The following is a 25,572-nucleotide window of genomic DNA, read 5'->3' on the forward strand; positions in this document are numbered from 1 at the left end:
TTGGGCTAGGAAAGCACACGTGACCAGACCAAAAGCTGGGCGGAGGAGCACAAGCGAGGTGCGCAAGCCCTGCAGCTTTCTAAAGAGGCGCGAGCCTCTTTGGACGTCAGTGCGCAAGCGCAGCAGGCCTCGTCTAAAGGGGCGCGCTCCTCCGCCGGACTCAACACGCAGGCGTGGAGGTCCACTCATCACGACCCACGCTCCGGGGTATTAGCGCGCAGGCGTCCCGCCAGGGGGCGGAACCCGAGAGAGGGACAGCGGATTTCCGGTTCCTGGAGCAACGAACGGCCGCGGCGGCGACAGCTACAGCTTCGGAGGAAGCGGCTGCGGAGGAGGAAGGCGAGGAGCCGGAGAGGCGGGAGCCACGGGCGGGATTCTCGCCATGGGTCCGCGGACCTAGAACGGTGGAAGGTACCAGCCGTGAGCCGAGCTGGTGAGACGGTCAAGGGGGGTAGAAATGGAGACCGCTCAGGCGGAGAATAGGGAAGGGTTGAGGCTCAGAACGCTGACGGAGAGCAATGAAGGGCCCTCGGGCCGATGAGTGGGAGGAATGGCGGCCTCGAATATTGAAGGGAGTCTTGGGAAGATTTAGGCGGAGGACAGGGAGGACTAGGGGCTCCGAAGACTGACAGGTGGAAGTGTCGGGCTCTTGGACAAGGACGGAGAGCCATGGGGAGGATCCGAACGCTGAGGGGAGATATCGGGGCCTCTCGGGTTAAGGAGAGAGAAATAGGGGTCCAGGATGCTAAAGGGAAGAAATGAGCGGCCCTCGGGCTGATGACGGGGAGAAATGAGTTGGAATGCTGAAAGGGAGGGACGGGGGTCTCGTATGGAGGACGATGAGAAATAGGGAATCAGAAAGCCAACAGTTAGGGATGGCTTGGTCTTGGACCAAGAGGAGAGGAATGGGGTAGGGGGTTCAGATGCTGAAGGGAGAAATCAGGGTGTCTCAAGCTGATGAGAGGAACGGAGGGTGAGGACTCCAAAGGAAACTTGTTAACTGCAGAAGAGGGAAATAGGGCGGGTTCGGAGACTCGGGAAGCAATTGGGACTCAAAACACTGACAGAGCGAAAGTGAGATGCGGAGGCGTTCGGAGTAGGGTACCGAGGGAATGAGGGGCTGTTCAGGTCAAGCTTGCAGAGGAGCTGAGGGTTCTTTGGCAGAGGACTCGGGGAATGGAGGCAGTAATACTGAGGTAGAAGGATAAGAGGACAGCAGACAGGAAAGGAATGGGAGGGTTAAAAGACTAACAGAAATTAGTGACTGTTGGGTCAAGGAAGGGAATGAATGGGAGGTTAGAGTACTGAGGTAGCCAAGTCCTGTGGGGGCCTCTCGCGCTAGAGATGGGAGGAATGCGGTCTCTCTGGCTGAGGTTAGGGAGGAACTGGGGATTAGGACGGTGAGAGTGAGGAATGCGTTGAGGATGGGGACCCTTGGGTTGAGGATGGGGCTGCCAGATCAAGAAGCCGGGGGGATGACAAGCTCCTGGGCCCAGGACAGGGAAGAACGAAGTGGGAATGGGGCTTTACTCTTCCTTATGTTGGCCATTTGCTTGTGGCAGGTCCTAGGTCTTAAACAAGCATGAATAGAAACACAGGTTTGTGTGGCCTGGGGCACAACATGTCCCTTTCTAACGCCTCAGTTTTTCCCACTGCCCCTTCTGTGTTGCAGGCCTCTGCTTCTTCCGTGGTACCCATGGCTGAGGACTGGCTGGACTGCCCAGCCCTGGGCCCTGGCTGGAAGCGCCGTGAGGTTTTTCGCAAGTCAGGTGCCACCTGTGGACGCTCAGACACCTACTACCAGAGGTACTGGGTGGGTTGTGGACAGAGGGGTTAGGGCTGAACCTGGTTAGGCAGGGTGAAATCAGGGGTGTGTGATTAGATTTATGGGTATGCATGTACAGTTGATCCTTATTATCTGCAGGTTCTATATTTGAAGATTTGGTTACTCGCTAAGATTTGTTGTTTGTACCCCTGAAGTCATACTCACTGTGTTTTCATGATCATTTGTGGATATGCACAGAGCGGCAAGAAATAGGTCGCCTGATGCGTGTGTTCCCAGCCAAGATTGAATGAAGATTTCTTATATTAGCTCTTAAGCTGTAAACAAGTATCCTTATTGAAGACTACTTAGTGTTCTGTTTTTTGCACTTTTTAATGGTGATTTTGCTCTGTAGAGTTGCCCCCGAGTGTAGTGTTGAAGTGCTGTCCAGTGAGCTAAGTGCAGGAAGTCTGTTTTGTGCCATATGGAGAAAATGCATGTTAAATAAGCTTTGTTCAGGCATGAGTCGCAGTGCTGTTGACTGTGAGTTCAATGTTAATGAATCAAAAAGGCAGTATATCTAGAAAAAAGGAAATTAGCCAATTAGTATGTAAGGCTGCTCCAGGAAGTGCTAAAGTAACGTCTGTAGTACATGATGAAGCTAAGGAAAAGGTGGAAAAGTGGCTAAATCTGTGGATCCATGAGGTGGTGACCAGAGTTTAGTGGACAGTGTGGTGAAGCCGAAAGCAAAGGACATCGGCTGTCATGTTCCTAGGGTTACGGAAACAGTAAGCCTGTTTCAGCTGGTGCTGGCTAGCTCACACGTTTCCAAAGGTGATACTTTGTGAAAAGTGTTAAACTTGCAGGTGAGGCAGGTTCTGCAGATGAAAGAGTCCATGGAAGAAGTTTAAAAAATACCTGTTAGGTGCAGTACAGGAAAAGGGTTTTGAGGAAGAGTAGGTTTTCAGTGCTGATGAGGCTGGCTTGGTTTACAAGGACATTGACAAAGGAACCTGTATAACACAGATGGCTTCCAAAACTGCTATTGTTAAATCGTTCAAAGACCATGTAGTTAATTATTTGTAAGAGGACTATATTAAACAAGGTGTCTTTAAACAGAAACGCACATAAAACAGGGTAATATACTGATTGGTTGACAAAAATGTGACCAGAGGCTTACAGGAACCTAACCTGTAGTTCCCCTAGGAGCAGTGATTCTGTACTCACTAATTCAGTGTTCAAAGTGACTTTATAGAACAGAATTACTGTGAATAATGAGAATTGACTATAAATACATGAAAATATGTGTTTATAAAAAAGTTACGTTTAAGGATTTGAGGTCTTTTAGAATATGTTAGTCATGTAGTTATTAAATTTTCTTAACTTTTTTGTGTGTAAGTTGCTCTTTGCTTAGAGGAATGTAGTAAAATTGTAACTAGAATTACATTTATTTATATGCTTATAAATAATATTTTTATGTCTATATTGTACATTTATTCATGTATTTACAGTTTTTATAAAACTTTCAAAATGAGTGCAGTGATTGAGAATAGAAGAGGCCAGAGGTTTTACCCAAATTAGGGCAAGATAACAAGTGAGTGTGTTTCAGTTTTGGGGGTACCAGTAGGAGATAAGGGACCCCTGTCTCCCTGACCGACAGTTTATTACTCACCACATCAGCAGTATCTGTATGTCATCATTCTTGTGCCAGTTCCCCAAATGCCGATTCCCACAGGGCGACGTGAAGAGGGCTACTTAATTAGCATCTGCACATGCACTGTTGTGGGAAAGGAACTCCGAGCTTAAGGAATCCAATCTTTAATAATGTTAGGACAGTAAGGATGCCTTCCTTGCTCTGGAAGAACACCCTATCTCTTATCTTCCAAGGCTGATGCTGTACACACATCCTTGAAAAGATAGCTCCTTGCAAAGGGTAGTCAGTGCCTCTCTTGTAAGACATGCAAAAATGTGAGTGACCTGTGGAGTATTGTCTTCCAACATCAGTGACTTACGCTTTGTTTTGTATGTAGTTGCATTTATTTGTTTATACGTGTATTTGTATGTATATTGTCTGTACACATACACTTGACCCTTGAACTATGTAGGGATTAGGGAAGCCAATTCCCTGTGCAGTCAAAAATACACATATAACTTTTGACTCCTTAAAAGCTTAACAACTAATAGCCTACTGTTGACTGGAAGCCTTATCAATAACAAATCATTGGTTAACACATACTTTGTATGGTGTATGTATTATATACTGTATTCTTGCGGGAAAATAAGCTAGAGAAGAGATTAAAGAAAATCACGTGGGAGTTCCTTGGTTGCCTAGTGGTTAGGATTCCAGGCTTTCACTGCCATGGCCCAGGTTCAGTGCTTGTTTGGGGAACTGAGATCCCATAGACTGAGTGGTGCAGCCCAAAAAGGAGAAAATCATAAGGAAGAAAAAGTTCATTCACAGCACTGTACTGTATTTAGCAATACATTAAATTTACATCATCTGTTTACAGGATAAGTTGTCTGACTGTCAAGGCCCTACATTAATACTATCTTATATGACACAAGGCATTGTAGATCTTATACATATTACTAATACCAGATATCAAAAATGAAAACATAATACAAAAAATTTATGTTTATTTACAGGTATAACAATTCATGCATTGATAACTGAGAAGGAGCAATATTTTTGCTTTCTGGTAGCCTAGCCTGTACACTAATGAATAAATTGTTATAAAGTTTTTATGGCATACAATATTATAATCATATTCATGATACAATGTTGTTACATTGGTACATTTTTGGGTTTTTTCAAGGCACTTACCTGTGATCATAGGCAGTTTCTTTAATTAACCAGGGAGCGAGGCATACTGTATGGTAATGTAATTCTTTGACGGCATAGTTATAAAACAGTAAGAAAACTAACACGTTATTAATTTTATGTTAAATACCATTTACCTATAAATGTCTGAATAAAGATAGGCTATCCATTTTGAGTCTTGCATAGAGGAATACTTGGGCCATGATGATGATGGTGACACAGAAATGTCTCATACAGTTCTTTTGTTTTGGTTGCGCTGGGTCTTGGTTGCTGCTCGGGGGCTTTTTCTAGTTGTGGCAAGTGAGGGCCGCTCTTTGTTGCTGGTGTGGACTTCTCATCGTGGTGGCTTCTCTTGTTGCAGAGCACAGGCTGTAGGTGCCTGGGCTTCAGTGGTTGCTACGCACGGGCTTAGTTGCCCCACGGCATGTGGAATTTTTTGGACAAGGAATCAAAACCCATGTCCCCTGCATTGGCAGGCAGGTTCTTAACCACTAGACTACCAGGGAAATTCTCATACAGTTCTTGCCTTACAATTGTTAGATTTTCACACAAAGACACCCACAAATGTAGATAAGTATTAACTGTACGGCCTGTTATTATTTACTATTTATTAAGTGGAAGTGGATCATCACAAAGGTTTTCATCTTTGTCGTCTTCATGTTGAGTAGGCTGAGGAGGAAGAGAAAGGGGGTTTCATCTTACTGAGGGGTGGCAGAGGCAAAAGGAGAAGGTAGGGGAGGCAGGAGGAGGCAGGAGGGGCAGAAACATTTGGTGTGACTTTATAGAAATGCACTGTAATTTCTCTCTGACTTTTTTGCTTTCTCAGTTCTCCAAAAATGTTTCTACATTGTCTCAATCTTTCTTCCTCTGTTTGCTTTAATTTTAGTGCCCATGTCATATAAAATTAAAAGTGGTCTTGAATATCAGAACCCTTCTGCTAGATTGTCTAATATCAGTTTTTCTCTGGCACTCTTCCTTCATCTTCCTCATTATCTGGTACTGGTTCAGCAGCAGTCATCTCCATCAAGTTGTCTTGTGTTAATTCCTCTGGTGTGGTGTCTGTTAGCTCAAGTCCAAGATCGATGTCTTGAAACTCTTCATCCCCTCCCTGACTTTTGCCGTATCCACAATCTCTTTCATGATTTCCTTGATTGACTTGGCTGTAAATTCTGGGAAGTCATGCACAACATCTGGACACAGTTTTCTCTAGTAGGGAGTTATTGTTTTGCACTTGATGACTTTCACACTCTTTTCTATAACGATGATGGCATCTTCAATGGTTTTTCCAGACTACTAGGATGTTCTGTCTATGAAGATTCTCTTCGATAGTGTTGTCAGTTCTTTCCATAGAATTCTGCGAGTAAGGAGCCATAAAGGTCCTTTATGACCCTCTGATCTATAGGCTGAATTAGAGACATTGTGTTTGGGGGCAAACAAACCACTTCGACACCTGCTGTTGAATTCATGGGGTTCTGGGTGGGCAGGGCATTGCCCAATATCAAAAGAACTTTTAAAACTGTCCCTTAACTGGTGAGGTACTTCCTGACTTCCTAACAGAGCATCAATGGAACCATTAAAAAAAAAAAATGGTTCTCACTGTCAAGACCTTCTTGTACAACCAAAAGACTGGCAGCTGGTGTTTATCTTCCTTCAAGGCTTGAGGGTTAGCAGCTTTATTAATAACGGCAGTCCTGATCATAAACCTGACTGCATTTCCACAAAACAATAGAGTTAGTTTATCCCTTCCTGCCTTAAATCCTGGTGCTCACTTCTCTTTCTTACTAATAAATGTCCTTTGCACCTTTTTTTTTTTTTTTACTTTTCAGAATAGGGTACTTTCATCTCCATTAAAAATTTGTTCAGTTGTTCAGGCAGAGAGCCTTTCTCCTCAGTGATTTTCTTAGTGGCGTCTGGGAACTTGTCTGCTGCTTCCTGGTTGGTAGAAGCCGCTTTTTCTGTTGTCTTGACATTCGTAAAGCCAAACCATCCTTTGCTGGTATTGAATTCCCCAGCTTTAGAGCCTTCACCTTGCTTTTGCTTTAAGTTGTCATATAATGACTTGACTTTTTCTCAAATCTTGTTATAACTTATAGATATGACTTTCTTATAGCCATCATGCATCCACATAAAAGCTGCATTTTCAGTACAAGATAAAAACATATTTTGCAAAAAGTACAAGGTTTTCGAGCTGCTGGCATAGTTGCAGCAACAGTTTCTGAATTTCCTTTGTTTTTTTTCCTTTCTTTTTTTTAAAAATAATAGTCCTTACAGTGGGTGGCTTCCCTGGTGGCTCAGATGGTAAAGAATCTGCCTGCAATGCAGGAGACCCAGGTTCGATCCCTTGGTCGGGAAGATCCCCTGGAGAAGGAAATGGCAACCCACTCCAGTATTCTTGCCCAGAGAATTCCATGGACAGGAGAGCCTTGTGGGCTGTAGTCCATGGGGTTGTAAAGAGTCAGACACAACTGAGTGACACTTCCACTTTCACTTTATATTGGATTCATTAATCTTGAATTGTTGGTAACCACAGCTGCTGACCTCAATCTACGGTACATGTCAAGCTATTCAGCTTTTTCCTGTAATGTTATGACTTTTCTCTGCTTCTTGGGAGCACTTGCAGTATCACCAGTGACACTTTGTTATGGGTCCCAAGGTGTTATTAAAAGCTTACAGTAGTGCACTAAATACAATGAAAATGACATGAGAAAAACCACTGCAAGGGGTCACTTTCTACTGTGATGCTCAATTTTATGGAGAAACAAACTGCTCACAGAGATGATTCGCCTTCCATGGCATTGAAAGTAAATACTTGCAACACCTGAGTTCACTGCAGCAGCAACAGGAGGTGGCTGTGAGATGATTATAGTAGTATGATACATGCTACGGTGAATTTTGTGCAGTTATGATGTAATACTGCATCTTTACTTTTGTTTACGTTTCTCTTGACTGCAAATGGTGCCACATACGATCTTAAGTATTTGTGCACGTTTTGGTAAATTTTAACTTTTTATGATAGATTTCATGTATATATCTTATGGTGGTAAATGATAAAATAGATTAGTATCTACATATATTTTCTGCATTCATGACACACCTTTTTCTTAATTTTTTCAATATCTCTAGGCTATATAATTCATTGAATTAAGTAGTCACAAATCTCCAAAAAATTTTTCAATATATTTATTGAAAAAAATTCATGTGTAAGTGGACCTATGCAGTTTATACATGTGTCGTTCAAGAGCCTGTTATATTTAAAACACGTTTTTTTCTTGTATGGATTTTGTTTGTGTACATAGTATGAAATGCTAATACATGTATGTTATTTAATTAATTTGTGTTGCTATTTGTATTTCCTTTCACTTATATGGAATGCCAGTAGTAGCACACATTATAAATCTGTGCATATCCATTTGCATTTATATTATTTATTAATCTTTGTCTACACGCTGGCATTTATACACCTTTTATATTCCTGCTGTTTGGAGTTATTTGGGGTAGTTTCTTGGTTGGGGTTCATAGGTTGATCCCAGGCTGCTTCCTGTATCCCACCAGCTCTCCAGGCCTGTTCACCAGCCCTATGGGAGGGTTGTGTGGGTGGAGTGGCAGTGGCTCCAGCTAGGTACCAACCTGTCCTGGTCCATCCCCAGCCCCACAGGAGACAGGATCCGAAGCAAAGTTGAGCTGACCCGATACCTGGGCCCTGCATGTGATCTCACCCTCTTCGACTTCAAACAAGGCGTCCTCTGCTATCCATCCCCCAAGGTACTGTACGGTGTAGAGTACTTGGGCACGGACGCTGAGCCTCCTGACACTCGCCCACTGGTCTCCTGCCCTTGCTCTTGTCTCCAGGCCCAATCCTTGGCCATCACCAGCAGGAAGCGGAAGAAGCCTTCGAAGCCAGCCAAGGCTCGGAAGTGTCAGGTTGGACCTCAGAAGAGTGAGGTCAGGAAGGAGGCACCAAGGGATGACACCAAGGCTGACACTGACACAGTCCCAGCTTCGCTTCCTGCCCCTGGGTGAGTGTTGAGCTAGAGTCAAGTCCGTGAGGGTTCTGGTTGGGGGTACACTCAGGGCCCCACACCCATGTTTCCCATCCTAGGTGCTGTGAGAACTGTGGAATCAGCTTTTCAGGAGATGGTACCCGAAGGCAGCGGCTCAAGACTTTGTGCAAGGACTGCCGAGGTGAGTGGCCCCTGGGGCACTGGGAGGTAGAGCTGGAGCAGCCTCGGTGTCAGGCTGGCATACAGATATCTGCCTGGGGGCTTAGTGGTAGATGACAGAGCAGAGGGAGTCGTGAGGTCAGATACCTGATGCTCCTTTAACATTTCTGTCTCCCTCCCTGCAGCACAGAGGATCGCTTTCAATCGGGAGCAGAGGATGTTTAAGGTAAGCACAGCCTACTTCCTCCTCACAAGTGTGCGGTGGGAGCAGGATGTGATGGGGGCTGGTCAGAGTCTGAAGGAACAGTGATGGATCCACTGGATGTCAGGGTCATTTTGTAGGGAGCTGGCTGCAGGCAGTCGACAGTAATGGAAGTTAATCAGTAGACACTGTGATAAGGGTCACAGGGGAGAGTAGACGTTGTTTATGGCCTCAGTGATGGTGGCTAATCACTAGTTACCAGACAGTGATGAGGCAGACGGGGGACCAGCAGACGTGGTGATAGGGGCCAATGTGGGGTCAGCAGACACGTGAGGGGCAGTGCTCCTGGAGCCACTCCGCTTGGACCCGTGACCTTGCCCCACCCATTCCTGGCAGCGTGTGGGCTGCGGGGAGTGCACGGCCTGCCAGGTAAAGGAAGACTGTGGGGCCTGCTCCACCTGCCTCCTGCAGTTGCCCCATGATGTGGCCTCGGGGCTGTTCTGCAAGTGTGAGCGAAGACGGTGCCTCCGCATTGTGGAAAGGGTGAGTCAGGCAGCTGGGGTGGGCCCAAGGCTCACCCGTGCTCCTGGCCCTCAGCCCTGGCCCCATGCTTCACACCTCCGGCCCCCACAGAGCCGAGGGTGTGGAGTGTGCCGGGGCTGTCAGACCCGAGAGGACTGTGGCCGCTGTCGAGTCTGCCTTCGCCCTCCGCGCCCCGGTCTCCGGCGCCAGTGGAAGTGCGTCCAGCGGCGCTGCCTCCGGGTAAGTCAGAGTGGAGCGGCCAGTGGGGGCTGTGCAGTGGGGGGCTGGGGCAGCGCTTACACTGTGGTTGAAGCTGCTGCTGCTTCCGTCTTTCCACCTGGCCTTGCCCACCTCATGTCTTCTTTTCTCCCCCACCTCACACTCACCGCTCTGGCTTCACCTACCTGCCCTTGTCTGCCAGCACCTTGCTCACCGCCTCCGTCGCCACCATCAGCGATGTCAACGACGCCCTCCCCTGGCTGTGGCTCCCCCTGCTGTGAGTGCCCCAGCCCACACTCTGCCTGCCTGTCCCCCTGGCATGCTTTCTGCACACCTGAGGGGAGGGCGGTGGTCTGTGTCTGCCTGGTGCCGCCAAGCCTAAACTTGCCTTCTGCCTTTCTCTCAGGGTAACCACGGCCGCCGCAGGGGAGGCTGCGACTCCAAGGTGGTGCCCCGGCGGCGTCCACCCCGAGCCCAGTCACCGCCTCCACCTCCCCCACCGCAGCCTCCAGAGTCTCCGGAGCTGGTGAGGCCCTGGTGGGCAGGGGGACGGCACAACCGTAACCTCACCAGCTACCTGCCCTGACCCCACCCCATTTGCCTCTGCAGCACCCCAGAGCCCTGGCCCCCTCGCCACCTGCTGAATTCATCTATTACTGTGTAGACGAGGACGAGCTAGTGAGTGGCCTCACCCTACCTGAATAGACTCTCCCAGGGCGCTTGGTTAACCCAAAGAAGCAGATGCTGCAATGGGCCTAATAGGGGAGTAGTAAAGTACAGTGATGGATACTAGTATGGGCTGAGCAGACAGTGGGGTAGGAACTAATATGGGACCCCCAGGTGCAGTGACAGGACCTGGTGTCAGATGAACCAACGCTCTGATGGGGCTCACAGAGGAAAAGCTGGCACAGTGCCCGAAGTCCGCATAGGATGAGCGGGCACAGCGATGGGAGCTAATGGGCGTCTGCAAAATTCTGCTGGAGGCGGGGGTCAGAGACGTTATCTTGGTAGCTAGTGGGGGACCAGCAGATAGAATGATGGATACTGTATTGAAGCAGCCACCGTGCTCATGGTATCAAGGACCTTCCAGGACAGTGATACCGCCTGGCGCTGGACTCGCAGACAGGAGGTGTGACTAGTGGGAGCCAGTTCCCTCCAGTGGGGCTGGTGGACGAGCAACAGGAGCAGCGTTGTCACTATCCTAGTGACAGCCCCGCACCTCCTGTTCCCAGCAGCCTTACACAAACCGTCGGCAGAACCGCAAGTGTGGGACCTGTGCAGCCTGCCTGCGGCGGATGGACTGTGGCCACTGCGACTTCTGCTGTGACAAGCCCAAGTTTGGGGGCAGCAACCAGAAGCGCCAGAAGTGTCGCTGGCGCCAGTGCCTGCAGTTTGCTATGGTGGGTGTAGCAGGAAGGGTCTGGTGGGTGGGAGGAATAGTGCCAGTCTCCCCCTCATGCCCCCTGCCACCTGATGCCTGGGAGGGGCGGGCAGACCTCTAGTGGGTCCTGCAGCCTCAGAGTGGTCGGTGGGGCGGTGGGTTTGCCACCAATTAGCAGACGTTATGCTGGGATAAATGAGGAAACTAGGAGGTACTGTCATTGCTGATAGGAGACTCACAGCCTGTGTGATGAGCGGCTCGTCCATAAGGAGATTCCGTGCTGGAACTGACGGGGTTGGGCGCATCAATCAGAGCAGGGTAGTATTGTACCTGGTGGCCATAACGTGCCACCTCTCCTCACAGAAGCGGCTGCTGCCAAGTGTCTGGGCAGGGTCCGAAGATGGGGCATCGCCGCCCCCGGCTCACCCTCGTCGAAAGAGGCCTGGCTCTACTCGAAGGCCCCATCTGGGTCAGACCCTGAAGCCTCCCTTGGCCACACCCACAGCTCAACCAGACCGAGCCCAGACTCCAGTGAAGGAGGAAGCAGGCAGTGGCTTTGTGCTGCCCCCACCTGGCACTGACCTTGTGTTCTTACGGGAGGGTGCAAGCAGTCCCGTGCAGGTGCCTGGCCCAGCCCCGGCTTCCACAGAAACTCGGTTGCAGGTGAGGGTCCCGCCTTATCCTGCCCTTCCTAACCCCACCCAGCCTCGTGCAGGGAAGCTGGGACCAAGTCTGCTGCCATCCTCCTCCACACAGGAGGCCCAGTGCCCTGGCCTGAGTTGGGTTGTGGCCTTACCCCAGGTGAAGCAAGAGAAGGCGGATGCCCAGGAAGACTGGACACCTGGCACAGCCATCCTGACTTCTCCTGTATTGCTGCCTGGCTGCCCCAGCAAGGTGGGGGTCAGTGATGGGTGGTCTGTGAGCAGAGTGATGGGGAGCCATGATGGTGGTTCTTTGAACACAGTAATAGGTGTGCTGATGACAGCCTCTCACAGAATTATCCCGCCTGTCTGACAGATGCCTCACCCTCCCCAGGCAACTAGTTTGGCCTGCTTTGCTGCCCACTTAACAGAAAAATGGAAATCTGTGAGGAATGGGAAAGGTCTGTAGACAGTGATGGTTTTTCTGTGCTCAGGTGTGACGGAGTGTCAGCACAGGGACAGGTTGGCTGGTAGGGACACTTTCCTCAGGCCAGCCCTGCCCTTCTGACAGCTGCCAATTTCCCGCCTCTCCCAGGCAGTAGACCCAGGCCTGCCAGCAGTGAAGCAAGAGCCACCTGACCCTGAGGAGGACAAGGACGACAACAAGGCTGACTCCACCTCTGACTTGCCCCCAGAGGAGGAGGCAGGAGGGGCTGGCACGCCCGTGGTCAGTGCTGGGGGACGCCCCACTCTGTCCTGACCCTGCTCTAGGCCCACCAGTCATATTGACCCTGATGTTAATTCTTCCCCAGATCACGGAGATTTTCAGCCTGGGTGGAACCCGCCTCCGGGACACAGCAGTCTGGTTGCCAAGGTGTGCCCCGCACTGTGAGGGGTCGGGATGGCAGAGGGAGGGGTTCTGGCCAGATGTGGGCCCTGAGTCGTGAGAGCAGCCAGCATTTTGGCATGGCGTAGTGGGAGGTAAAGGCCCAGTACGACTGCTCTGGTCACCATCAGTGATGGAGTATGTGCAGGACCTTAGAAATTTCTCCTGAGGTCTGGGCCAGGGCCCTCCTTGAGGAGGGTTACAGGAGGTGATGGTGGGAGAGGTGATGGTGCCCTGTGATAAGATTGGAAAGAAAAGGGAAGATAAGGAAAGCTTTTCCCCCGTATTCTTAAGAAAATCCACAGGGGTCAGACTTAGAAGTTTTTATTCAGAGAATCATCATTTGGGGTCTTGAAGGCCTGTGGAGTTTCCAAGAGATGAATGGATGGGCTGGTCAGTGGGGGGTAGTCAGGAGATCTGGTCCTGAGATGGCTTTGTGATTGGGGCCCACACACAACTGAAGTATCCTCAGTGGAAGGAATCAGGCTGTGTTTCTTGAGATTTTCTGGAGCCTGTTGAGGTCATTAACTGTTTCAGCTGCTGCACAGAACTGTCCTACAGGTGTGGCAGTGGAAGGAAGGATAGGGAGGTGGGAGGACTGTAGGACTGGGCTGGTGGGAGGAGGTCAGGGGAACGCTGCCTCCTGCAGGACTGCTGAGAGCCCTGACCAGAGCCAGACAGGCAGCGTAAACTGTTGACCTGAACCCCTGGATTCCTTTGTCCTGCAGACTAGTGTCTGCAGGCCAGAAACTGCTCCACCTGTACTTGGGCGAGTACTGAGGTACTGATTGAGGCCCTGCTGGGCACACTGGTGAATCAGTGACCTTGGGAGGCTTATCTTTCGGGAGACATAGGATTCCTGCCTTCAGGGAGCTTATAATCCAAGTGGCGAAGCTGTTTCCCCTATGCATGAAATCACTACATATTAACAGAAAAGTAATGATGTGCTATGTTGTCTGCAATGGAAGATTGTAGAAGAGAGGGAAGGGATAATTAAGGGGAAATGGAAGAGTAGGAAATGGTTTTGTGATGCTTCATTTTGCACATAGGGAACCTGATTCAACATACAGACCTGCTCCCTCTTCTCTAGGTCCAAGGACCTTAAAAAACCTGGAGGTAGAAAGCAGTAGACTGGAGGCTTCTACAGACTGTAGGACTCAAGGTGATATTTACAGACCGACTTTATCAGAGACAACACTGATCTGCTCAGAGGCTGGACCATAGATGGATTGCCAGGGCTTGTGTGGGAGTCAGGAACTGGGAAAACCTACCACCAAACCAGAGGAGCAGGCCTGTTCAGTACTCTGAGCTTATAGAGGAAATAAGCAGAAAAGGAAGACAAAGAGTAGAAAGTTTGTGCATCTCCTCCAACCAGTGCAAACCCCAGGAGCCTGAGTGTCATAAGAAGTGTGGATATTAAAGATGGGGGAGCTGGGATGGGAGAGCCGACGTGATTAAAGCCACCTTCGGCCTAAACAAGCCATCATCATAAATAATTCTAAATGGATTTGGATGAGACCTGGTAGTGTCTCTAAACATTTCCTCAGGGAGACAGCAGTTCGGAATGTATTGGGAATGTAATGTGAATAAATGAGGAAAGGAACTGCTATTCGTTGAGTTCCTCCCATGGACCTGGTTTAATCCTCAAAAACATCTTTTTAGAACGGCTTGATTGTGCCCATTTTTGCAGAAGGGAAAATGAGATTCAGAGAAACTAAATAACCTGTCCAGTGTCAAACAGCTAGTATCAGTAGAGCCTAGGATCAAGATCAAGCCCAGGTTGTAAAAGCCTTGTTTTTAAGTTAAGCCACTAAACTGTTAACTGTAACCTATATCCAGTAGTGTGTAATAGTGTCATATTAACAAGTTTCCAGTGACCTTACAAAGCTGGATTCTTCTAAGCATAATAAACCCCGTACAAAGCTGCTGCCCCTAGGGTGGCATAGGAAACACCAAGACAGGGTGGATTGTGCCACCTTGTCAAAGCACGCATGCCTCCTGAGACTGGGTTATTCCCAGGCCTTGGGTGCCACATAGGATTCCTCAAACCGAAAAGGGCGTCTTTCCCCACGGCTGATACTTACCATCACTCCCTACCCTCAGCCAAAGCAGTCTTCAGAATGAAAGCTCCTGGCCTGGCTCATGTTTCCTCAAAACTTGCCTCCCCTGTCCCTTGATGACCTTTGTACTTGGTTTCTACTCTCAGCCCCTGTCTTCTAGAAGTCTGAGCTCCTGCTTCAAGTCCCACCTAAGGGCCAGTCTTGGCTCAGCCCTGCCTCACTTTCCAGTTTTTCATAAAGTGCCAAAAAATGACATGTGTGATTCATTACTTAGCTTTACTGGGCTGGGACTGAGTGCCGGCCTCCTAAATTTTGTAGCCTATGTGCCTCTCTTGCTTACTGTAGTCCCAGCCTTGCAGCTTTAGGTATTCAGAGGTAGATTAAGCATTTCTCTACTTTAACTCATTGTATAGCCCTCTGCCATCCTTCTCTGCTCCTTCCTTTGCCTTACCCTACTTATTTCAGCCAGAGTCAAGACTGGATAATTTTCTCATACTGTTTTGCTCCCTCCCAGGATCCAACCACCCAATTCTCATATTCTGGTGGTATTTTGACAGTGGTGCCCTAAATGAAATTTGAGAATAGCATTCTGACTCATGAGATAAGTCTGGTTACTGTGTGTGTCAAGATACAATCAGAAAAGCAGCACTACTAATATAAAGATTTTATATATGTGTGTAATGTATATATAAATATGTATATTATCTTAAGGGATTTATTGTAGGTGATTTGATCTTATGCAATTGTGGGAGCTGGTTGAACAGTCTGTATAAGGCTGTTGTCTTTGCATCTAATGCTGGAGCTTGAAGTCTGCAGGGCAGGCAATCGGGAAGGGAAGATGGATGTAAAAAGTGGGAGACGGAGGACACACTGGCGCCCATGAGCACGAGCTGGAAACCACAAGGATGGCCTGGAAGCCATGTCAGCCTCTCACCACCTCCAACTTCGGTGACGTGGGTGTCCTGCAGAAGAAGCTGGTGCCCTTCATCACAGAGTTAAATATGCATCTGGTCCAAGAATTAGAAAAGCTGAAGGAAGATCCTGGGGAAGGTGGAGCAGTTGCAGGCCTGGCCGCAGACCTGACTGTTGCCCATACCAACGAGGTGAGCCAGCAGATGAGTGACGTGTGAACTGCAACAGTGCCTGGTGCTCCTGCACCAGCCTTCTGAGCGTGCTGCTGCCGCGCATCTGCCCTCCAGTTACCACGCAGAATCTCTCGTGGCCTGTCCTAACTGGAAGCATGCCAGGAAGGGGATACTGGGAAACGTAGCCTAGTCACGGTGACACGTTACAAAGCCACCCCGCCATGAATCAGTTCCTAAGGGTCTCACAACTCACCTGAGGATAACTTGGTAAAGCTGCGTTGCTGAAAATGCAAAGCTGAAGACCATTTCATGGTGACCCCAGCAAGTACAGAAATTCTGTCAAGCCCATCCAGAAAAAAACTTGCTGGTCTCGGCTATTTTTGTGTCATTCATTCAGGTATCGAGAACCTGACCCATGGTAGGCACTGTACTTAATACTGAGATTCAGGAATGAAAAAGATATAGTTCATGCAGTTATTAAATAGATCAATATGTATTTACAAATGGTGAATGAATTTCCAACTTTATCGTGGAATATAATGGTGAAAATACAGAATTCAGGAAACTGTTGGGAGGACAGCCCTTGTGTGACCTTGTTGGGGTACAATAGGCATTGGAAATAATATAGTTTATGCTGTTCTATTTTAAAATTATTTTTAAATGATTTTTATTGTCCCGTTTACTGATTTATATATATTTAGTGTTTTGGGGGGGAGTATCTTAATGGTGCTTAAGTGTTGATAGACTGCCTCTGAGAAACTGGTGTAGAAAGCGGGTGGCAAGATCAAAGTCAAGTTCTGTTCAAGGATCTTAGGTGAATCAATTCTCCTAGACCCCCCTGGAGGTTGAGACTTGGCTGTCATGCCAGGGCCGGTCCCGCCACCCTCCGAATACGTTCACCAGGGGGCGCTGGCCCCCGGACCCTGGTCCTCCGGCCAGGGCTGGACAGACGCTGCCCCTCAACTCCCTGTCCCTGGGGCGTGGCCTCCCTTGGGCCGAGGCGGTCCAGAATCAGCGCTGAGGGAAGCCGACTCCCCTCTTCACAGTGGCTCCGCGGGCGAAACCGAAGCGGGATTAAATTACGGGACACGCCCGGGGTGAGGGCGCAGCGCGAAGAGCTCAGGACCGACGCCGGGACGTTCTACGGCCGCCGGGTGTCGCCGAGAGTCCGCTTCCCATGTCGCTGAAAATTCACGTTGACGGGACCCTCCAGGCTGTGGACCTCGGAGGTTCCCAACGGGGGCCCGAGAATCTGGCTTTTACCAAACCCCGCCCCTAGGCCGAGGGCGTCACCGCCCTTCTGAGGGTGTGGTGTCACCAGAGCAGACCAGCCAGCGGGCCAGGCACCCGTGGGAATCGAAGATCCAGCAACCAGCCTTCAGGACCCCGTCCAGGGAGCGGAAACGATCGTCTAATTTCTTTTCTTTCTTTTGTTTCAGGCTACGTAAACTCTTAGCAGTAAATGAAAATGAGTATTTTACCGAACTGCAATTGAAAGAAGAAGCATTATAGGAGATAAAAGACAAAATGAGAGAGAATTATTAAAAGAAATTTCAAAAGAGAAGAGACGTTATTTTGTGGCTGAAAGGCTGAACGAACAATTCAGGAAATGGAGTCCAAACCTAGAAACATGCCGCATGCAAAATCCGAAGTGGGCGGATTACAAATGATTAGGGAATGCTGATTTATAGTAAATTGCGGTCTTAAATTGGGATACGCAGTACTAGTTGTGCTTTTATTACACGTCAGTGACCTACTAGGTGCTGATTTTTTCCTGTTAAAGTTCCATGTTCGTTCCCATTTCAGGAAGAGTACCAAAGTGTCATTTGACTTTTAGGTATTACCTACTACTTTTTGTAGCTCAGCTGGTAAAGATTCCACGTGCAATGCGGAAAACCTGGGTTCGATCCGTGGGTTGGGAAAATCCCCTGGAGAAGGGAAAGGCTACCCACTTTAGTATTCTGGCCTGGAGAATTCCATGAACTCTATAGTTCATGGGGTCGCAAAGAGTCGGACAGGATTTCGACTTTCACTCACTCACCACTTTGCTCTTGAGCAGAAGTTCAGCTGTAGTCTCCACCTGTGCTGAGGGCCCCTTAAAAGGTCTCCTCACGTGTGTATGTGTGTGTGTGTGTGTGTGTGTGTGTGTTCTGCCTGGGATCTAGAATGCCAATGCTGAGGGCCCCTTAAAAGGTCTCCTCACGTGTGTGTGTGTGTGTGTGTGTGTGTGTGTGTTTCTTCTGCCTGGGATCTAGAATGCCAGTTAGGCTCTCTCAGCTTGTTGAGGATAATACCCGCTGTTCCATCAGTCAGGTATTTGTGAAACTGAAAGGGTTTATGTGTGAAAATACCTTATAAATTCCTGTAAAGAACTACGCGAATAAGGTGGTCCTGTGATGATTTGCCCTAAAGGTTAACTTAAAGATGGCCTCACAATTTGACCATCCTACAAAGTGTCCGCTAACTTTTCTCATGCTTTTAAACATTACAGGATATAAATAGCAAAGTCAGTTGGAATGTAATTAGATCTTCGACTTCATTGCGGGTTAAGGAGGCTTTTTTCTGCTATTTGATGAATCCTAGAAAGGGACCGAGGTCGGAGGGAGGCATGGCCAAGGGCAGGGTGAGGACTGCGCAGACTCAGCTCTTCCACTCCAAGAGGAAGTAGCGAGTGCCCGCGTCTGTGGTCACCATGGTAACGGGACCAACTTCCGCCCCATTCACCTGTCCCTAGCCCCGCGAGGCGCACCACTGGCAACCAGACCAGTGCATCTCACAAGCTCGTCCCGCCGGTAGCTGTGGTTGGGGAACCGCAGCGGACACCGCCCCCAACCCGAGGAAGCTCCAAAATGTACAGCCAGCGGTTTGGCATCGTACAGAGAGAGGTTAAGGGGCCCACTCCCAAAGTCGTGATCGTGGTAAGCACGGGATATGTGTGTGGGATCCTACCGTTTTCTGTATCTTCCCCATCTCAGGACCCAACCCAGCCTTGGCCCCCAGCAGGGGTTCTCTCAAGGGAAGCAGGTGCCTGACGCAGTAGTTTGAATTTTGAACGAAGGAAGAAAAAGGTCTCTTGCCTAGCTCTCTTACTCCGCCCCTCCCTACCCTTCTTCCCCCTTCAGCTGCATTTAGTTTCTGTATTTGGAGAATCACCACTGGCGATCTTGAAGGTTGAAGATCTTGCAAGACTTTTAAAAGAGGTCGTCCCCTTAAAATGCAGAGTGTGTGTCAAGGAAAGGGCGCTGGGTCAGGTGGCAGGGAAATCTGGGATCTGGGCTGGCAGTGATTCAGCTGTACGGTCGGGATTAGTTCTGTACGTTTAGGAAAACCGTCTGTTGAAGAGTGCTGGCCTTTGGGGGTTTTGAGTGGTTTTAGGGCCCTTCCTTTGCTGACTCAACCATAACAGAAGCATACCTGCAGGCTTGGGAATAGGAGGTTGGTTGCCTTTACGGCAGCAGTGGTGGTAGGCGACCAGGGGAACGCTGTGCTGCAGAATTTGATGAGCGCTGCTCAGAACCTCGGACAGGTGGTCCACGCACCTGCATTCCTTTGCTTCTACACACTAGTTTCCACAGGCTAGAAAACCTCCATGTGTAGTTAAGCAACGATAGAGGCATCACATGAGTCCCTGCTGTGTGCGCAGCTCTGTGGAAGATACAGGGGTGAATACATTGACCCTGGGAGATTTCGCTTTCTCTAAAAGTTTGGTCCTTGCCTTCAAACTGCTTATCATCTAATTGCAGAAACAACTTGCTCATGCACAAAATCGTTAAAGATTAACACAGTGTGCCAGCACAGTTGATCGCGGTGTTCTGTATTGTCCGTGTCGGGACACTGTGGAAGAAAGGTCAGAGATGATGAACGATATAGTTTTATTATGCTCTGTAGTGCACATAGCAGTTGTCAGTTTATAGACCTGCTCCCTCTTCTTTAGGTCCAGGGACTGTAGGATCTGGGTTTGGAAATCAGGAGACTGGAGTCTTCTACAGTCTGTAGGGTTTGAGGTTTATGATGGACAGAAGTGGATGTACTTTGGGTTCTGTATCTGAACCCTGAGCTCAGCTGGGGTACTGGTCAGGTGACATTCCTTGTGTTGGAAACCAATAAGGATTTCCATTCCACCAAATCACCACCAAACCAGAGAAGTAGGCCTATTGAATATTTTACGTTTATAGAAGAATAAAGAGGAAAGGGAAAAGTCAGAGCTGGTGTATCTCAGATACCAGAGTGTGATAAGAAGTGTGGATGTTAGAGGTTGTAGAGTTGCAATGGGAGAAGAGTTAAAACCACCAGAGATGAGACTTGAATGCTAAACAATTTCTTCAAGAGAAGGTGGTGAAAGATGTAATGTCTGAAGTAATGAAGCAGCAAAAGGAGCAGCTGTTTGGTGAGTGCCTCCTAGGGACCCAGTTATTTACTTCTTGAAATAAATTTTTTTTAGGAAGCCATTTGTTTTGCTCTTTTTGACAGGTGAGAAAACTGAGACTCAAAGAGGTTAAGTAACTTACTCAAGATCACACAGTTATCAGTAGAGGCCAGAATCAAACCTTAGCTTGTAAGATGTTATTCTTTAAGACATTAAACTGTAATAGTAGAAACTAATTTGAGATGTTACAGTAACAAAAGCTTTCGGTGACCTTGAAAGTACAGGGTAGTTATTAAACCCTTCATTCTGATTGTAGCACGGTTTAAGAGTTGCAATGTTCAGTATGGTGGCCACTAGCCACAAATTTGAGCACTTGTAATATGTCTAGAGTCACATATTGAGATAATATTTTCTATATATTGGTTAAATAAAAATATATTAAAATTAATTCCCCCTGTTTCTCTCTTTTTTTCTTTAATACAGCTACATCAAAATGTTAAATTGCAGATCTGGTTATATTATTTTTCTTTTAAATAGTATAGGTTTTGAGTACATAATGCTGAGACTGCATGGATTGGCACCATCTTGTTCGGGAACTCCAGATCTTACTTTATTCATCCAAAGACAGGGTCCTCCCTGACCACAAAGGTCTTCCTACCCAGGATGCCACAGCCTTAAAGGGCTTCCTAATTCCCTGCTACTGCTCAGTCTGTTTCTCGCTGCCCTCCACTGCTGTTTCCTCTTCAGTCAAAATGTACCTCAGAGCCTGATTCTTGCCCTGATGACTTAAGACAGTTGACTCCTGATGACCTTGGTGCTTGGTTCCTGTTCTCAGCCCATCTGTCTACTAGGAGCCTGAGTGTGTCCTGCTCAGGGTGCAGCCTTGACCCAACTCTGCTTTGTTATCACTGAGTCTGCGTTCATAGGATGCCATACATATTAGAGAACAGTAGTTTGTTAACTAAATCTAGGCTCTAAATAATTTCAGTATGAATTAGCTACTTCCCATGATGTAACCTTCAACATCACCTTCTGTCTCCAACCTACCTCAGCTTTGTATTATCTTGTTCAACTATTCTAGGCACCCGTGTGTATACCCCAAACCTTGAATCTTTTCATGAGGCTGTCTTCAAATGTTGATTTCATTTCCTTAGGAGACTGCTTTACCAAGTTTCAGTGCCAGTATTCTGGTAATCCAGACAATGATGCTCTCAGCGTAAATGATGAGATTGACTCTGTGCCCGAGTTAAAATCTTTGTTACGGTGCATCAGCCCACCAGAGTCTGACTGCTCACCTAAGGGTGATTTGCTAAACCTGGCTGAAAATACAAAGCTCAAAACCATGGATTTCATGGTGGCCCCAGGAGGGGCAAGAGTCACATCGAGCCCACCCATGAACAGTTTCATTCATTCATTCATTCATCTTTCCTCTTCATTCGTATTGAGAACTTGATACTGGTAGCCATGCTTCATGCTAGCAATGCAGAAATAGAAAAGATATAGTCCATATGATTTTAGCAAATGTGTCAATATTTATTCACAATGGTGTATGCATTTCCAACTTTTTTGATGAAAGTTTGTATAAAATGAACATATTCACAGAAATTCAAGTTAATCCCAGAATGTCAGGAGTACAGCTCTTGCATTAAACTTCTGGGGACAGTAGAAATAGGAGTCAAATTCTACCATTAGTTTTTGTTTTTTTTCTTTTCCTTCTTTCCCTTCCTCCCTTTCTGTCTTCCTTACTTCCTTCTTAGTAAAGGATATTTCACTGTCACAACTTGTTAGGTATATCCTATATACTTAGTGAGTAGTTTACTTTAATTGAAAGATTTTGATGGTGGTAACTATGTTGTCAGAGCCCTGAAAAGCAAGGTGGGATAGTAGGTGGCAAGATTAAGGTCAGGAATTAGAAGACCTTTAATTTTTGTTCTACTCAGTTCTGCCCTCACTACTCAGAGCACTTTGGGCAAATAAATTAAGTCTGATTTGATTAGATAATCTCTGGAGTCCCATTCAAATTTTTAACTTTATAATTCCATGAACTTTTATTCAAATGGCATTTGAGAAATATTTGAGACTGATTTGATGACACCTTAGGTACAGGTTTCAAATAATTCAAACAAGTTACATCTTAGACACTTAAGTTGTTTACAGTTATAGCAGGATATATTAGTTTTATATACCAAATTTTGTTTAATACAGGTATTGTGGATTAACTGAAAATATGCAGTTGATTTTGGGTCTATCATAAGTGATACTTGATTTTTTTTTTTTTGTTCCAGAGAGCCAAGCCTCCCAAAGGCCAAGGAGCTGAGCATCATCTGCAAAGAATCCAACACAGCCATCAGAAACATCATGCTATTTTGGCTTCCATTAAGTCAATCGAGCGGGATCGCTTGAAAACTGAGTGGGACCAGCACAATGACCGCAAGTTTGTGGACAGTCTTGTGAAAGCAAGAGTCAAGGATGCCATGCAAGGGTTTATCATCAACACTGAAGAAAGACGAAATAAGTAAGGCTTAAAAACTGGCTAATCCAGACTCTGAGACATTCTGAAACCAGAGCCTGAGATTGACCAATCAAAAATCAAGTGAATTTTTATAGTAAGGATCATGGCTGAGCTAGTCTTATTCCTACCAAACCAATAGCTTATTTTCACTTGTGATAACCTATTGATAGAAATCAAAAGAACATATTGTATCATATTTTGTTATTATAATTAAAATCTTGCTCATTTTGCTTTTTTTGTTGAAATATAGATCACATATCTCATCTGTACGTGATCAAATAAAACGTGGCATAGATTAGTCTCTATTGCTTTAGGTGACAACTCATTTTATGGAATACTGTAATGATCTTTCCTTCTTACAAAATTTACAACTGAATATATACTTCTGAAATTGAATTTAACAAAATAAAAAGCAATTAGTGAAATGGTACATGTAGCATGACAGTTTTAATTCCTTTGCTTGTTGTTGTCATTTTGTTTTGTGAACCTAGGTTACGTGAACTTTTAGCATCCGAGGAAAATGAGTATTTTACTGAAATGCAATTGAAAGAAGAAACAATTGAGGAGAAAAAAGATAGAATGAGAGATAAAATAAGATTATTAAGAGAGAAGAAAGAAAAAGAGAGACAGGATTTTGTGGCTGAAAAGCTAGACCAGCAATTCAGGTAATGATGTCAGAAAACATACACATCAAATCTGAAGTTTGTATATTAAAGATTATTTAGGAAGACTGATTTACAGTAAAGTGTAGCCCTAACAGGGCATAGCAGTTGTACATTTAAGTCTTGTTAATTATACATACATCTTTGCACTAAGAAGTTCTGTCTGTTTGCTTTGAGGTGATAATGCATAAGATTTATTCTCAGTGTATTTCAAGTATACAATACAGAATTATTACCTGTAGTCCCCATACTCTACATTCAGTTCAGTTCAATTCAGTCGCTCAGTGGTGTCTGACTCTTTGCGACCCCATGAACTGCAGCATGCCAGGCCTCCCTGTCCATCACCAACACTGAGAGCTTGCTCAAACTCATGTCCATTGAGTTGGCGATACCATCCAACCATCTCATCCTCTGTCATCCCCTTCTCCTCCTGCCCTCAATCTTTTCCAGCATTAGGATCTTTTTCCAAGGAGTCAGTTCTTCGCATCAGGTGGCCGAAGTATTGGAGTTTCAGCTTCAGCATCAGTCCTTCCAATGAATATTCAGGACTGATTTCCTTTAGGATGGACTGGTTGGATCTCCTTGCAGTCCAAGGGACTCTCAAGAGTCTTCTCCAACACCACAGTTCAAAAGCATCAATTCTTCGGTGCTCAGCTTTCTTTATAGTCCAACTCTCACATCCATACATGACTACTGGAAAACCCATAGCCCTGACTAGATGGACCTTTGTTGGCAAAGTAATGTCTTTGCTTTTTGATATGCTGTCTAGACTGGTCATAACTTTCCTTCCAAGGAGTAAGTGTCTTTTAATTTCATGGCTACAATCACTATCTGCAGTGATTTTGGAGCCCCCAAAATAAAGTCTGTCACTGTTTCTACTGTTTCCCCATCTATTTGCCATGAAGTGATGGCAAATGCCAGATGCCATGATCTTCGTTTTCTGAATGTTGAGCTTTACGCCAAGTTTTTCACTCTCCTCTTTCACTTTCATCAAGAGGCTCTTTAATTCCTCTTCACTTTCTGCCATAAGGGTGGTGTCATCTGCATATCTGAGGTTATTGATATTTCTCCCAGCAGTCTTGATTCCAGCCTGTGCTTCATCCAGCCCAGCGTTTCTCATGATGTACTCTGCATATAAGTTAAATAAGCATACTCTACACTAGATCCCTAAAACTTATTCATTCATCTTATTACTGAAAATTTATATCCTTTGAGCAAATCTTCCCTTTTCTTCTATCCCCTAGCCCCTGAGAACTGACATTCTACTCTCTGTTTCTATATGTCAAACCTTTTTTCCCCTTAGATTCCATGTTTAGTGAGATCATATAGTATTTGTCTTTCTTTGTCCAGCCTATTTCACTTAGTATTATATCCTACAGGTTCATCCATGTTGTCTCAAAGAGCAGAAGTTTCTTTTTTATGCTGAGCAATATTCCATTCCTGGAGTAGGAAATGGCAACCCACTCCAGTATTCTTGCCTGGAAAATTCCGTGGGCAGAGGAGCCTGGTGGGCTACAGTCCATGGGGCCACAAAGAGTCAGACATGACTGAGTGCACAATATCCCATTCCACAATTTCTTTATCTGTTCATACCTCAGTAAACAGTTTGTTTCCATATGGTAGTTCTAGTTTCAATTTTCGAAGGATCTCCATATTGTTTTTCATAATGGTTCTACCAATTTGTATTCCCACCACAGTGTACAAAGGTGTCCTTTTTTCTACATCCTTGCCAACATTTGTCATCTCTTTTCTTTTTTTGCAATAGCCGTCCTAACGGGTGTGAGGTGATAATCTCATTGTGGCTTTGATTGGCATTTTTATGGTGATTTGTGATGTTGAGTATCTTTTCACATACTTTTTGGCCATTTGTATGTCTTCTTGGAAAAATGCCTACTCAGGGCTTTTGTTCATTTGTGTAGTCAGATTATTAGTTTTTTGCTATTGAGTTATATGAGTTTCTTAAGTATATTAGATATTAACCTTTTAACAGATACATGATTTGAAAATATTCTTTCCCATTCTGTAGGTTGCCTTTTTACTTTGTTGTTTCCATTGCTGTGAAGAAACTTTTTATTAATAATTGGATATAGTCCCACTTGTTTATTTTTTATTTTGTTGCCTTTGCTTTTAGCATCTTATCCAAAAAATCATTGTCAAGACCAATATCAAGGAGCTTTCCCCTTATGTTTTCTTCTACATATTTTACAGTTTCAGGTCTTAATGTTTAAGTTTTTAATCCATTTTGAGTTAATTTTTGTAAATGGTGATCCAGTTTCATTCTTTTGCCTATGGT

General features: G+C 46.2%; 1 protein-coding gene across 14 annotated transcripts in view; it reads left to right on the top strand.

The window, feature by feature from the left end:
* Positions 1-238: 238 nt before the first annotated feature.
* The window catches only part of MBD1 (methyl-CpG binding domain protein 1), a 60,878-nt gene continuing 35,544 nt past the window's right edge, over positions 239-25,572 (top strand). The window contains exons 1-19 of one of the 14 annotated variants that reach the window (XM_010849801.1): positions 239-411; positions 1,673-1,806; positions 8,231-8,345; positions 8,433-8,599; positions 8,683-8,765; positions 8,929-8,969; positions 9,342-9,488; positions 9,579-9,707; positions 9,889-9,963; positions 10,093-10,212; positions 10,296-10,364; positions 10,919-11,086; positions 11,431-11,730; positions 11,824-11,961; positions 12,304-12,435; positions 12,521-12,582; positions 18,474-18,657; positions 22,391-22,620; positions 23,109-23,282. In XM_010849801.1, coding sequence (XP_010848103.1) covers positions 1,697-1,806; positions 8,231-8,345; positions 8,433-8,599; positions 8,683-8,765; positions 8,929-8,969; positions 9,342-9,488; positions 9,579-9,707; positions 9,889-9,963; positions 10,093-10,212; positions 10,296-10,364; positions 10,919-11,086; positions 11,431-11,730; positions 11,824-11,961; positions 12,304-12,435; positions 12,521-12,582; positions 18,474-18,657; positions 22,391-22,620; positions 23,109-23,282 — 2,444 coding nt within the window. In that variant the 5' untranslated portion in view covers positions 239-411; positions 1,673-1,696. Of the gene's footprint in view, positions 434-1,672; positions 1,807-8,230; positions 8,346-8,432; positions 8,600-8,682; positions 8,766-8,928; positions 8,970-9,341; positions 9,489-9,578; positions 9,708-9,888; positions 9,964-10,092; positions 10,213-10,295; positions 10,365-10,918; positions 11,087-11,430; positions 11,731-11,823; positions 11,962-12,303; positions 12,436-12,520; positions 12,583-13,684; positions 16,405-18,473; positions 18,658-22,390; positions 22,621-23,108; positions 23,283-25,572 lie in introns of those variants that run through there. The other 13 variants (XM_010849802.1, XM_010849803.1, XM_010849804.1 and 10 more) reach the window with 13 other exon arrangements.

This window comes from Bison bison, unplaced genomic scaffold, assembly GCF_000754665.1.
Source record: "Bison bison bison isolate TAMUID 2011002044 unplaced genomic scaffold, Bison_UMD1.0 scf7180017864287, whole genome shotgun sequence".
NCBI classification, from domain to species: Eukaryota; Metazoa; Chordata; class Mammalia; order Artiodactyla; family Bovidae; genus Bison; species Bison bison.